This window comes from Acartia tonsa, chromosome 13 (assembly GCF_053477335.1).
Source record: "Acartia tonsa isolate MP-2025a chromosome 13, ASM5347733v1, whole genome shotgun sequence".
In the NCBI taxonomy this organism is placed as follows: Eukaryota; Metazoa; Arthropoda; class Copepoda; order Calanoida; family Acartiidae; genus Acartia; species Acartia tonsa.
Genome location: NC_137272.1, coordinates 960,211 through 974,561, shown reverse-complemented (window position 1 = coordinate 974,561; position 14,351 = coordinate 960,211). Strand labels below are relative to the sequence as shown.

Genomic DNA, 14,351 nt, shown 5'->3' with positions numbered 1-14,351 from the left:
ATATGAGCCAGCCAGCAGCCAAATGACTACGAAACAAGTGAATAAATACAAAACATTTACATCTTGATATTATCCATATGCAAGTTTTCTGGGTCAGAGTTCTGAAATAATAAAATAATAATTAGTAAAGTATCAAATACTAGCGGCTAAGCCCTTAATAATTTCTCTCAGGAGGGTGGTGTTCCCCCCCCCCCCCAAAATAGCTATAAACCTTCCCAGGACCTATGAGAATGTACACTGTTAAGGAGAACCATATCCGTCTAGTGTCTAGCAAGATCTTTACACTCAAAAGACAAAGAGAGATCCAGTTATGTACTTTATAAGGATTCTTATTAAGCTGGCAGAGGGGTGTCAGAGGGTAAAAGGCCTTCCATCTCCCTTTTTTCCTAAATATGTACACACCCTGACAAAACTTTGTGCACGCCCCTGATTTAAAAGGATCAAGTTGGCTTACTCTATCTAAATTTTGGCATGTTTTGCTTTACTTGATAAAAAATTGGCTTGCTGTTCTTAACTTGTCAAAATTTTGAATTAATATTATATATGTAGATGCAAGAGACTAGGCACCTAGCTAGATATCTCTTTCTATCTATCTATTTACCTACCTACCTATATATCAATCCACCTATCTATCTATCTATCTATCTATCTAAATAAATAACTATCTATCTATGCACCTGTCTCTAATTCATAGCCTCTAGTTCCTTTTAGCTAAGATGAAGGACAATGTCTGTCCTAATAATACCTATCTATCTATCTACCTGTCTGTCTGTCTGTCTATCTATCTATCTATCTGCCTCTTTGTCTATCTAAGTACCTGTCTCTGATTCATAGCCTCTAGCTCATTCTGGCTAAGATGATTGATCTGATATTATCTATCTATCTACCTGTCTATCTATCTATCTACCTGTCTATCTATCTATTTATCTTCCTATCTTTCTGTCTACCTGTCTCTGATTCATCTGCTCCAGTTCCTTCTGGCTGAGATGATTGACAATGCCAGCCCCAATGCTATCTACCTATCTAACTATCTATCTATCTATCTATCTACCTGTCTCTGATTCATCTGCTCCAGTTCCTTCTGGCTGAGATGATTGACAATGCCATCCCCAATACTATTTATCTATCTTTCTATCTATCTATCTATTTATCTATCTATCTTTATATCTACCTGTCTCTGATTCTTCTCCTCTAGCTCCTTCTGGCTGAGATGATTAACAATGCCAGCCACAATGCTATCTACCTATCTAACTATCTATCTATCTATCTATCTATCTACCTGTCTTTGATTCATCTGCTCCAGTTCCTTCTGGCTGAGATGATTGACAATGCCAGCCCCAATGCTGTCACCCAGCACGTTGATGGCTGTACGGAATCTGAATTATAAAACAAGAATGATTGCGACCTTTAGTGCAGAGATCTAAAGGGATAAGACAATAACCTATAAATTGATGTACATCCCAAATGATGATTCACAAAACTACCCCTTCTATAGATTGCAAATAATGGTTGAAACGTTTGAACTTAATAAAACTTAATAAGCAAACTAATCATAATTGAATAAAAGACACCAAAGTTTTTAAGCCAGCGAATAAGAAATTGTTATTATAAAACTTTGGGTACTAGGAATAAACAAGAGGGGGGGGGGGAGGGTTAAGTACTTTTTAAAAATCCTATGCCTAACCTTTGCAAGGGGCCCTAACCATGCGGGCCTATGCATACTCTATACTATTCTATTCTGAAAAAACTACTGAAATGTATGCAAATATTAAATTTGGTTAGATACAGTGTGTTTTTTTTATGAGAACTTTTTTGACAGCAATTTTACCCCACTTACAGTTATCAGAATTTAATGATTAATGGCTTATTTTCTTCGTTTTTTAATGCCATTAATAAAACAACAAAAAAATATTACAGTTTTTGTTTAAAAAGTACAGTAAAATGTAAAATTCAAAACTTAGGTGTCAACATCTAAAAATGGTTTTAGCGCATTTTTCTTATTTTCAAATCTTCTACCTTTTGCAAGAATGGCTGCAAAACGTTGAGATATAGAGCTAAAAATTATTACAGATACTATTGGGGACATGTACTAGAATATATCAAAGTTTGAAGTCCATATCACAATCAGGAAGGGAGCACTGGCCCCCCAAAGACAACTACTGAAAATCCAATTTTTTTCTTGCAAAGGGTAGAAGATTTGAGCATAAGGAAAATGCGCTAAAACCATTTTTAGATGTTGTCACCTAAGTTTTGAATTTTAGATTTTACGGCTCTTTTTAATTATAAAAACTGAAATAATTTTTTAATGTTCTATTAATTGCATTAAAAAACGAAGAAAATAAGCCATTAATCAATAAATTCTGATAACTATAAGTGGGGTGAAATTGCTTTCAAAAAAGTTCTCATAAAAAAAATAATATTAATTATGGATGGATTAATTATGTAGAATGGTTACCTGTCCAGAAGCCAATCCAGGGATAAGATAATGGAAATAGATTCTGATGGCAGACCCACAGTATCCAGTACCATTACCATAGTTACTAGTCCAGCCTAGATATATAGTAGTGGTTGAAAAGTTTGCGCACCACTAGTTTGACATATATCATTCAAAATTCAATAAAAGTAATCAAAGTTTTAACCTAACAATGGTGTGTATGTAGCCATAGTTTCTTAGTGTTTGGACCTAAGTAGTCATGGAGTGGGACGAGACACTTTTGTATGCTAGCACAAGGGCCAGCTCAAGGTCCACGCTCAAGCACAAGTACTTAACCCGCTGTCTCAAGGGACCTACTCTTTATTACCTCACCCTCGCCGAGTATGGCAGGTGTCCCAAATTAAGTCACCATAATGAATGACGCTCTCCACAGAGGAGCTTGGGTAAGGGTTGTACTAATATAATGTACTTGACTGTTGAGTATCCGAACTACCCAATTATCATCCTTCTTAAACAACCAAGGGGAAGTTGCATGAATGAATTGCGACTGAGAAATTCGAGTTGCCACATGGGGACTTGAACTCGAACTCTCATCACTGTAACTCAGTGCGTTACCACTCAGCTACGACACCCAACAATTAAGATATTGTGGTTAATGAACTTTTGGTAAAGTGCAATTTATCAGGGATCTAAAGGGATAAGACTATGGTTGTTAAATAATCTACATCCCCATTGATGATACACAAAATCACCCCTTCTCTAGCTTTAAATTAGAGGTTGAAAGTTTGAACACTCAGCTTAATAAACCAACCAATAAAAATTCACATAGTCCCCAAAGTTGTTAACCCACAAATTAGGATATTTTGGTGATTGAACTTTCGGGTACCACTGCATTTTACAGTCCAATGTCCCCTCCATCCCCGACAATTACCTGTGGAATACCAGCGGCTCCGATACTGGCGGCTGTAGCAGTTATAGAAATAGCGGCCACCTAAAATGTAAATAGATATTTTCAGTATAACTTGGAAACCGATTGATATCAGGTGGATTAGAACCAGGTTTCAGTCATACTGAAAAATTATGTTTAGCATCAAATTATAGACAATTTCCACAAAATTTAAATAAAACGCATAAAATTGATATCAGTTTTGTTTGTCAGGGCTCTCTGGGGCTAACAAAACTATTTTGATATCATATTTTTTTTTATTTTAATATCCATGGATAGTTGTCAAAAACTAAAGTACATGGTTAAAATTAAATAAAAACTTTTGAGACCTACCAATGCCCCCCTACCTCACTGAAAATATAGGCACCTGCCCAATAGTAAAAAAAAAACTAAAAAAAAAAACTAAAATATTTATTACATGAGATCAAATTGACAATATGTTTACAAATAAAATATTTTATTAATTATTACTATTGTTGTATATTGTAAATCATGATGATTATGGTCGGGTTCATAAAAGGTGTGATCCATGTGATCCAGATTCCAAGAAGGCATGAAAGCTATCCACTGTTACAAGGAAAGCTTGCCTGTAAAGCTGGTTCCGGAATAGAGTAATTAATATTAATAGTAAAATGGTTATGTTGTTGTCAGGAGTGGTGGCTCGGTGGTGGCCCAAGCAGGACAAGGTGGGTTGGTTCAGGTATAGAAGTATTAAACTATAGTAGTCACGTATGATGTTAATATTAATATTTGTTGGTAAAAAATTTTTAGTATGGTGTTCTCTATCTTTAACAAAAGTACAAAAATTTATATCGAATTTAACAGGTAATCCTTTACTTTTTTCAAGTTTAGAATTCTATTAGTTTCAAGATTTTTAAAATCATTAGGTAACTCGTTATAAACACGAGGAAAATTAAACAAAGGGTGTTTAAAAAATGAAATGCATCGAACATTGGGGATGTAGAAATCATCTGCATTGCGCAGAGCATAAGTTCCACGTTGACTGTTTTGAATCCATGTGCCAGAAAAAGAAATTGGGAGTCTTTCTAATTTAAAATCAAGCATAAATTTGAATATATTATAATTGATAAGTTCAGCTAGAGGAAGAATTTTATTTTCTTTAAACAAGGGTGGAGTGTGTTCATTGTATGAAGCTCCACTAAAAATGCGTATGGCTTTTTTTTGAACAATTTTTAATGGTTTTAAATATTTTTCAGGTGCCATACCTAGAATATTACAGCAATATTCAAGGTGTGATTGGACGTGAGCATTAAAAACTAATTTCATGCAATCTTTGTTCAAAATGTTTTTAACTAAATTAAGACTATACAAGGATCTAGAAATTTTTCCATGAATATGTTTACAATGTTCTGATAAATTCAAGTTGCTATCAAGATAGACACCCAACATTCTAATTGATTTAGTATCTTTATTAGGTACCATTTGTACACGAGAAATTTTAGTTATGTTAGATTCTCCTGGTGCATTATTATTTATAAACAAAGGTAGATAAATATTGCTATCATGAACAGGAAGATCAGAAAGAATATTTCTGTTTGAACTAAAGATCATAAAATAAGATTTGTTAGGGTGTATAGAAAGCTTATTTGCTTTATACCAATTAGAGAGATTATCTAAGTCTTTGTTTGATTTAATCATAAGATCCTTTAAATTTTTTGCTGCAGTGATGGTAGAAATATCATCTGCAAACAAATCTGCAAATGCATCTGTACAATTGTGTACATCATTAACAAATATAATAAACATTAATACCCCTAATACACTTCCCTGAAAAGTAGAAATATCTATATTACAAGTATTTTCAGAAAATTCATCCCCAATTTTTACTTTTTGTGTACGGTTTGAAAAAAAACTTTTAAACCAAGATAGTGCAATGCCACGCACACCTGCATTTTCCAGTTAGTAGGAGTAATACCGTTCATTTGAGCAATTAAAATAGCTACGTACCTGTCCAATTGTGGGAGTGATACCGCTCATTATGAGCAATGAAAATAGCTACGCACCTGCCCAATACTAGGAGTGATGCCGCTCATTTGAGCAATGAAAATAGCTGCTACAGCCTCATACAATGCCGTGCCGTCCATGTTTATGGTGGCTCCTATCGGCAGCACAAATCTAAAAAAAAAATGTCAATCACAGAACTCCCCTCCTTATTTTGATATAAAAATGAAGAGAGTGGTAGTTTTTTGTTAATTTGTTTATTATTATTTATCAGGTAAGGATAGGTTATTTGGTTACCAGGAAGCCTCGTAAGGCTAAGGCAGCGTAGAGATAAGACCTACCTGTTTAGGACCTTGCGATGTGGTTAGGTATAAGAAAAATAACTATAACTTATATATTCAGCTTATTTAAAAATAAAAAGGAGGGAGCTTAATGATCGATTGGTACTGTGAAGGAAAGCACCATTTATCTTTATGATGAGAGAATTAAGGTAGAGGGAAAAAGAGGCACTGAAAACCTCAAAACGGTTTTAATCACAAGGAAATTAATCGGATTCAGGGCCATAATATAAATTTATATTAAATATTGAATAAAGTGATTTGTACCTGCTTATTCTAGAATCCACACCGTTCTTTTCCTCTAGACTCTCAATAGTGACTGGTAAAGTGGCACTGCTAGAGGCTGTGCCAAAGGCAGTCATGTAGGCGTTACCCATGTTCAACAAGAATCTATAATAGATGGATAAATAGATAGATAGACTGGTAGAGTGGCACTGCTAGAGGCTTTGCCAAAAGCAGTCATGTAGGCATTACCCATGTTCAACAAGAATCTAAAATAGTTAGATATATATAGATAGAAAGAGAGATAGATAGATGGATAAATAGATAGATAGACTGGTAAAGTTGCACTGCTAGAGGCTGTGCCAAAGGCAGTCATGTATGCGTTACCCATGTTCAACAACAATCTAAAATAAATAGATAGATGGATAAATAGATAGATAGATAGTTACAGGTAAAGTGGCGCTGCTAGAGGCTGTGCCAAAGGCCGTCATGTAGGCATTACCCATGTTCAACAAGAATCTAAAATAGATAGATAGATAGATAGATATATAGATAGATAGATAGATATATAGATAGATAGACTGGTAAAGTTGCACTGCTACAGGCTGTGCCAAAAGCAGTCATGTACGCGTTACCCATGTTCAACAAGAATCTAAAATAGATAGATAGATGGATAGATAGACTGGTAGAGTGGCGCTGCTAGAGGCTGTGCCAAAAGCAGTCATGTATGCGTTACCCATGTTCAACAAGGATCTAAAATAGATTGTTTGTTTGATTAGCCATAGTTTCTTAGGGTTTGGACCTAAGACTCCTGGAGTATGTTGAGACACTTTTGTATAACCACCAGGGCCAGCTTAAGCTCCATGTTCAAGTATGACTTGACACGCTGTCTCATGAGAGCTCCTCGTTATTACCTAACCCTCGCCAGTTTTGAGTATGGCAGGTGTCCCAGATTAAGTCACCGTAATGAATGACACTCTCCTCAGAGGAGCCTGGGATTAAGGGAAGTAATGGTATTATACACTTGATTATTAGGCATCCAAACTACCTAACAATCTCCCTACTAACGCAACTGGGGGAGGTTGCGTGAATACACATTAGAGAATTCGAGACAACATGTTGTGATTGCAACATGCATGGGTTTGAACTCGAATTCTCATCACCGTAACTCAGTGCGGTACCACAGAGCTACGGCGCACCCTTATCTAAAATAGATAGATAGATGGATAGATAGACTAGTAGAGTGGCACTGTTAGAGGCTGTGCCAAAGGCAGTCATGTACGCGTTACCCATGTTCAACAAGAATCTAAAATAGATAGATAGATAGAGAGATAGATAGATGGATAAATAGATAGATAGACTGGTAGGGTATCACTGCTAGAGGCTGTGCCAAAGGCAGTCATGTAGGCGTTACCCATGTTCAACAAGAATCTAAAATAGATAGATAGATAGACTGAGAAAGTGGCACTGCTAGAGGCTGTGCCAAAGGCAGTCATGTAGGCGTTACCCATGTTCAACAAGAATCTAAATTAGATAGAATATAGATATATAGCTGGATAGATATAGATATAAAGTGTGTTACTTTTTTATATGTTTCATCATTATTTTGCCACAACTCAGTCAAAAATGCTTACAAAACATACCTTTTTCGACCTAAAGTACTCAAATAGTTCCTTTACAAGCCCCATCAATCAGTTTTGAGATATCTCTATATTTCAAGGAAAATTGACAAAAAAGGCAAATTTGGGTGTTACCTTTTTATATGCTCAGATACCAAAAATCAATAAAAAAATACTTATTTATACTTTTCTCTCGTTTTTAAAGTTTGCTTCTGTTAAAGTAAATATTCTGGAAGGGATTTATGCATTGATTTATACAGAAACATAATATTGGGTGGAAATAAATTGTATCCAAAAGTATTCTTTTTGGAAAATAAGAAATTTTTCCTCCATCGCCCTAGAGGACAGCTGTTGACCTCTAGTGTTCATGGTTTCTTCAAATACATGTTAAAGAAAAAATTTAGCCAAAAAAGTACATAAAAAAGTATTTTAATGTGTTAGAAAATTAAATTGTTTAACTTCAAATTTGGGGATGCTGACCTTAAAGATGCTCTTACTGGTGGTGATGGTGACCCGGAAGGCATTGAAGTACATGAGCATTATGGCAACACAACTATTGATCTATGTTTTGATTTTTATATTCCTAGCAGCCTCCAATCAAGAGAAATCCCTAAATGATTTTTTTATTCTCAAATTCATAAGGTAAATACCGTGATTTTGAAAAGTTCTTGTTATATTTTTTCATTGGAGGCTGCTAGGAATTTAAAAATCAGAACATAGATCAATAGTTGTGTTGCCATAATGCTCATGTACTTCAATGCCTTCCGGGTCACCATCACCACCAGTAAGAGCATCTTTAAGGTCAGCATCCCCAAATTTGAAGATAAACAATTTAATTTTCTAACACATTAAGATACTTTTTTATGTACTTTTTTGGCTATTTTTTTTCTTTAACATGTACTTGACAAAACCATGAACACTAGAGGTCAACAGCTGTCCTCTACGGCAATGGGGGTTGAATTTCTTATTTTTCAAAAAAAAATTCTTTTGAAGATCATTTATTTCCACCAAATATTATGTTTCTGTAAAATCAATGCATAAATCCCTTCAAGAATATTTACTTTAACAAAATCAAACTTTAAAAATGAGAGAAAAGTAAAAATAAGTATTTTTTTATTGATTTTATGGTATCTGAGCATATAAAAAGGTAACACCTAAATTTGCCTTTTTTGTAAATTTTCCTTGAAATATGGAGATATCTCAAAACTGATTAATGGGGCTTGTAAAGGAAGTATTTGAGCATCTTAGGTCGAAAAAGGTCTATTTTGTAAGCATTTTTGACTGAGTTGTGGCCAAATATTGTTGAAACATATAAAAAAGTAACACACTTTATATACCTAACCCAAGCAGAACTATCTATCTATCTTTCTATCTATCTATCTATCTATCTATCTATCTATCTATCTATCTATCTATCTATCTTACCCTTACCTAAATGGAAGAGTTCTTGTGACAATAGTATAGACCATGTATGCCCAACCCAAGCAGATCTTTCTTTCTATCTATCTATCTATCTATCTATCTATCTATCTATCTATCTATCTATCTATCTATCTATCTATCTATCTATCTATCTATCTATCTATCTATCTATCTATCTATCTATCTATCTATCTATCTATCTATCTATCTATCTATCTATCTATCTATCTATCTATCTATCTATCTATCTATCTATCTATCTATCTATCTATCTATCTATCTATCTATCTATCTATCTATCTATCTATCTATCTATCTATCTATCTATCTATCTATCTATCTATCTATCTATCTATCTATCTATCTATCTATCTATCTATCTATCTATCTATCTATCTATCTATCTATCTATCTATCTATCTATCTATCTATCTATCTATCTATCTATCTATCTATCTATCTATCTATCTATCTATCTATCTATCTATCTATCTATCTATCTATCTATCTATCTATCTATCTATCTATCTATCTATCTATCTATCTATCTATCTATCTATCTATCTATCTATCTATCTATCTATCTATCTATCTATCTATCTATCTATCTATCTATCTATCTATCTATCTATCTATCTATCTATCTATCTATCTATCTATCTATCTATCTATCTATCTATCTATCTATCTATCTATCTATCTATCTATCTATCTATCTATCTATCTATCTATCTATCTATCTATCTATCTATCTATCTATCTATCTATCTATCTATCTATCTATCTATCTATCTATCTATCTATCTATCTATCTATCTATCTATCTATCTATCTATCTATCTATCTATCTATCTATCTATCTATTTATCTATCTAACACTCGCCTAAATGGAAGAGTTCTGGTGACAATAGTATAGAGCAGGGGTAGAACAATAAGGCCATGTATGCCCAACCCAAGCAGAACTGTACCGAAATACCAACCAAGCTTTTCAAACTCCTTGGAGATATCCTAAAAAGAATAGGTTTTAGTAATTTAAAATGCTTGTCCAATCGTAGAACATTAGTAATTTTCTCGGCTGCTGTGATAATGAGATTCTATAAGAAGAATGTGATTTTCTTAGCTGTTATAAGAAAAGATTTTTTTTTGTGAATATTCCCATTTCTTTTTCTAGTCCATTCTACTCGATAACCTACTTTGTCCGTCCTTTCTGTTTGGTTTTTTTTTGTCAATTTTATCATACTTGTAAACAATTGCCTTAACCCTGCGGGATTACCTTGTACTCACTATAACCTAAACTTACCCGATCCAGGGTAATAAACAAATTAACGAAAAAATAGTAGCAACTTCTACCCCTCTTATTTTCAAATTATTTTAAATAGGGAATTTGAGGAGAAACTGCCATAGTAAGTCAGGTTTTACTTACATCCATTTCAGCCATTTGTCCAGCAATAAGAAACAGTACACCAATAGGGGCCAGGTGGATGATCCAATTAGTTACCTAAAAATAAAACAATGTTTAATTTTTAAAAATGAATATAAATTGATATGTTAGCAACTGGGGGTAGCCACAATTTAATTAATTCGAAAAAAACTCGTAAAAGTGTCATGATTTTGAGCATTTTAGGGGACAACGCTTAGTTGTAATGGGGATCTCCCCCCCCCCAAAAAAAAATAATATTTCAGATGTATTTCGCTTGTTGGTTATACCTTATTCGTAAATTAAAACGATTTTAATCCTAAATGGGAAAGGTAAAAAGAATGTTTTTTTTTGTTTCTCCGCTAAGATTTTGCTGGTATCTATTTATGCTAACTGGAAGGAAGATCAATTCTACAATTCTAAAAAATTAAAACAACTAAAAAATCAATAAAATGACCCTTATAACAATTTAGGAGCAGAAAATATTTAATTTTAAAGAAAATTTTGAAAAAACTAACCTTCATCATGACAATACTGACACTCTGGAAAAACCTTAAAAAAATATTAAAAATAAAATATTCATTAAGCTAATTTAATATTTTGAAATTTCCTTCCACGTACTTGAAAGTCTTACTTTTGTGATGTTTGCTTTTAAATGTGTTTTATTTCTTTAAAATAGCATGACAAATATTTAGGTGGTTCCAAAATGTTTGTTATTTGTTATGCAATAAAAACCAACATATCAAAATTATAGAGTAGCTACATCACACAAAAAAAATATAAATTACCTAAGTAGGGGTATTCCGTCTTCACCAGATAGGGCAATGGCGATTCCGGTAGCGATTGAGAACACAACTAAACAAAATAAATTTTTACATAAAAGTAACAGGATTTCAGGATGTGCCTGTCTGTACCTTAAGCTCTCACTAACCGCTGGACCGACACAGTCCCTGGATAAAATACCTCCCTCTATTTTTGGGGAGGGAAACACCATCCTTCCAAGAAATCGACCATAGAATAAAATTACCTCCAAAAATTGTCCCAACAAAATGTTTTTTTACGTTAAAAAATAAAATAAAATAAAAATTGAGTGCCCGAATTCAACTTCCCTAATCACCATCCCCAAGTGCCCCTCAAGGCCTCTAGGGGCCTGAACGCTTGTGATAAATAAAGAAAACTAAATACAATCTAAAAGATAGAAAAAGGTTAGAGTGTATGAGGGTTAGAATTTTATATAATTGGCAGGTTTTGATCTATTTTTAGGGATATGAAATGTATACCTAGACCAAGAATATTAGTAGAAACTGTCCAGTTACTCTTAACTTTATATTCTTATCCATTAGATATAATATATAATAGGATATTACCTAGTCCAAGAATATTAGTAGAATCTGTCCAGTTACTCTTAACTTTCCATGTATTCTTATCCATATTAGATATAATATATAATAGGATATTACCTAGTCCAAGAATATTAGTAGAATCTGTCCAGTTACTCTTAACTTTCCATGTATTCTTATCCATTAGATATAATATATAATAGGATATTACCTAGTCCAAGAATATTAGTAGAATCTGTCCAGTTACTCTTAACTTTCCATGTATTCTTATCCATTAGATATAATATATAATAGGATATTACCTAGTCCAAGAATATTAGTAGAATCTGTCCAGTTACTCTTAACTTTCCATGTATTCTTATTCATTGGATATAATATATAATAGGATATTACCTAGTCCAAGAATATTAGTAGAATCTGTCCAGTTACTCTTAACTTTGTGTTCTTATCCATTGGATATAATATATAATAGGATATTACCTAGTCCAAGAATATTAGTAGAATCTGTCCAGTTACTCTTAACTTTGTGTTCTTATCCATTGGATATAATATATAATAGGATATTACCTAGTCCAAGAATATTAGTAGAATCTGTCCAGTTACTCTTAACTTTCCATGTGTTCTTATCCATATTAGATATAATATATAATAGGATATTACCTAGTCCAAGAATATTAGTAGAATCTGTCCAGTTACTCTTAACTTTGTGTTCTTATCCATTGGATATAATATATAATAGGATATTACCTAGTCCAAGAATATTAGTAGAATCTGTCCAGTTACTCTTAACTTTCCATGTGTTCTTATCCATATTAGATATAATATATAATAGGATATTACCTAGTCTAAGAATATTAGTAGAATCTGTCCAGTTACTCTTAACTTTCCATGTATTCTTATTCATTGGATATAATATATAATAGGATATTACCTAGACCAAGAATATTAGTAGAATCTGTCCAGTTACTCTTAACTTTCCATGTGTTCTTATCCATTGGTTATAATATATAATAGGATATTACCTAGACCAAGAATATTAGTAGAATCTGTCCAGTTACTCTTAACTTTCCATGTATTCTTATCCATTAGATATAATATATAATAGGATATTACCTAGTCTAAGAATATTAGTAGAATCTGTCCAGTTACTCTTAACCTTCCATGTATTCTTATCCATTGGATATAATATATAATAGGATATTACCTAGTCCAAGAATATTAGTAGAATCTGTCCAGTTACTCTTAACTTTCCATGTATTCTTATCCATATTGGATATAATATATAATAGGATATTACCTAGTCCAAGAATATTAGTAGAATCTGTCCAGTTACTCTTAACTTTCCATGTATTCTTATCCATTAGATATAATACATAATAGGATATTACCTAGTCTAAGAATATTAGTAGAATCTGTCCAGTTACTCTTAACTTTCCATGTGTTCTTATCCATTAGATATAATATATAATAGGATATTACCTAGTCCAAGAATATTAGTAGAATCTGTCCAGTTACTCTTAACTTTATGTTCTTATCCATATTAGATATAATATATAATAGGATATTACCTAGTCTAAGAATATTAGTAGAATCTGTCCAGTTACTCTTAACTTTCCATGTGTTCTTATCCATTAGATATAATATATAATAGGATATTACCTAGTCCAAGAATATTAGTAGAATCTGTCCAGTTACTCTTAACTTTATGTTCTTATCCATATTAGATATAATATATAATAGGATATTACCTAGACCAAGAATATTAGTTGAATCTGTCCAGTTACTCTTAACTTTCCATGTATTCTTATCCATTGGATATAATATATAATAGGATATTACCTAGACCAAGAATATTAGTAGAATCTGTCCAGTTACTCTTAACTTTCCATGTATTCTTATCCATATTAGATATAATATATAATAGGATATTACCTAGTCCAAGAATATTAGTAGAATCTGTCCAGTTACTCTTAACTTTCCATGTATTCTTATCCATTAGATATAATATATAATAGGATATTACCTAGTCCAAGAATATTAGTAGAATCTGTCCAGTTACTCTTAACTTTCCATGTATTCTTATCCATTAGATATAATATATAATAGGATATTACCTAGTCCAAGAATATTAGTAGAATCTGTCCAGTTACTCTTAACTTTCCATGTATTCTTATCCATATTAGATATAATATATAATAGGATATTACCTAGTCCAAGAATATTAGTAGAATCTGTCCAGTTACTCTTAACTTTCCATGTATTCTTATCCATTAGATATAATATATAATAGGATATTACCTAGTCCAAGAATATTAGTAGAATCTGTCCAGTTACTCTTAACTTTGTGTTCTTATCCATTGGATATAATATATAATAGGATATTACCTAGTCCAAGAATATTAGTAGAATCTGTCCAGTTACTCTTAACTTTCCATGTATTCTTATCCATATTAGATATAATATATAATAGGATATTACCTAGTCCAAGAATATTAGTAGAATCTGTCCAGTTACTCTTAACTTTCCATGTATTCTTATCCATTAGATATAATATATAATAGGATATTACCTAGTCCAAGAATATTAGTAGAATCTGTCCAGTTACTCTTAACTTTGTGTTCTTATCCATTGGATATAATATATAATAGGAT

The 14,351-nt window shown here is 32.5% G+C and overlaps 1 protein-coding gene across 2 annotated transcripts in view; it reads right to left on the bottom strand.

Annotated features, from left to right (window-relative positions):
• The window catches only part of LOC145304740 (excitatory amino acid transporter 3-like), a 39,512-nt gene that overhangs the window by 889 nt on the left and 24,272 nt on the right, over positions 1-14,351 (bottom strand). The window contains exons 9-19 of one of the 2 annotated variants that reach the window (XM_080146706.1): positions 11,149-11,215; positions 10,879-10,912; positions 10,367-10,441; positions 9,861-9,951; positions 8,953-8,986; positions 5,948-6,070; positions 5,405-5,516; positions 3,366-3,425; positions 2,456-2,550; positions 1,280-1,376; positions 61-101 (exon numbers count right to left, since the gene is read on the bottom strand). In XM_080146706.1, the coding sequence (XP_080002832.1) occupies positions 61-101; positions 1,280-1,376; positions 2,456-2,550; positions 3,366-3,425; positions 5,405-5,516; positions 5,948-6,070; positions 8,953-8,986; positions 9,861-9,951; positions 10,367-10,441; positions 10,879-10,912; positions 11,149-11,215 (829 nt within the window). Of the gene's footprint in view, positions 1-60; positions 102-1,279; positions 1,377-2,455; positions 2,551-3,365; positions 3,426-5,404; positions 5,517-5,947; positions 6,071-8,952; positions 8,987-9,826; positions 9,952-10,366; positions 10,442-10,878; positions 10,913-11,148; positions 11,216-14,351 lie in introns of both variants that reach the window. The other variant, XM_080146705.1, reaches the window with a different exon arrangement.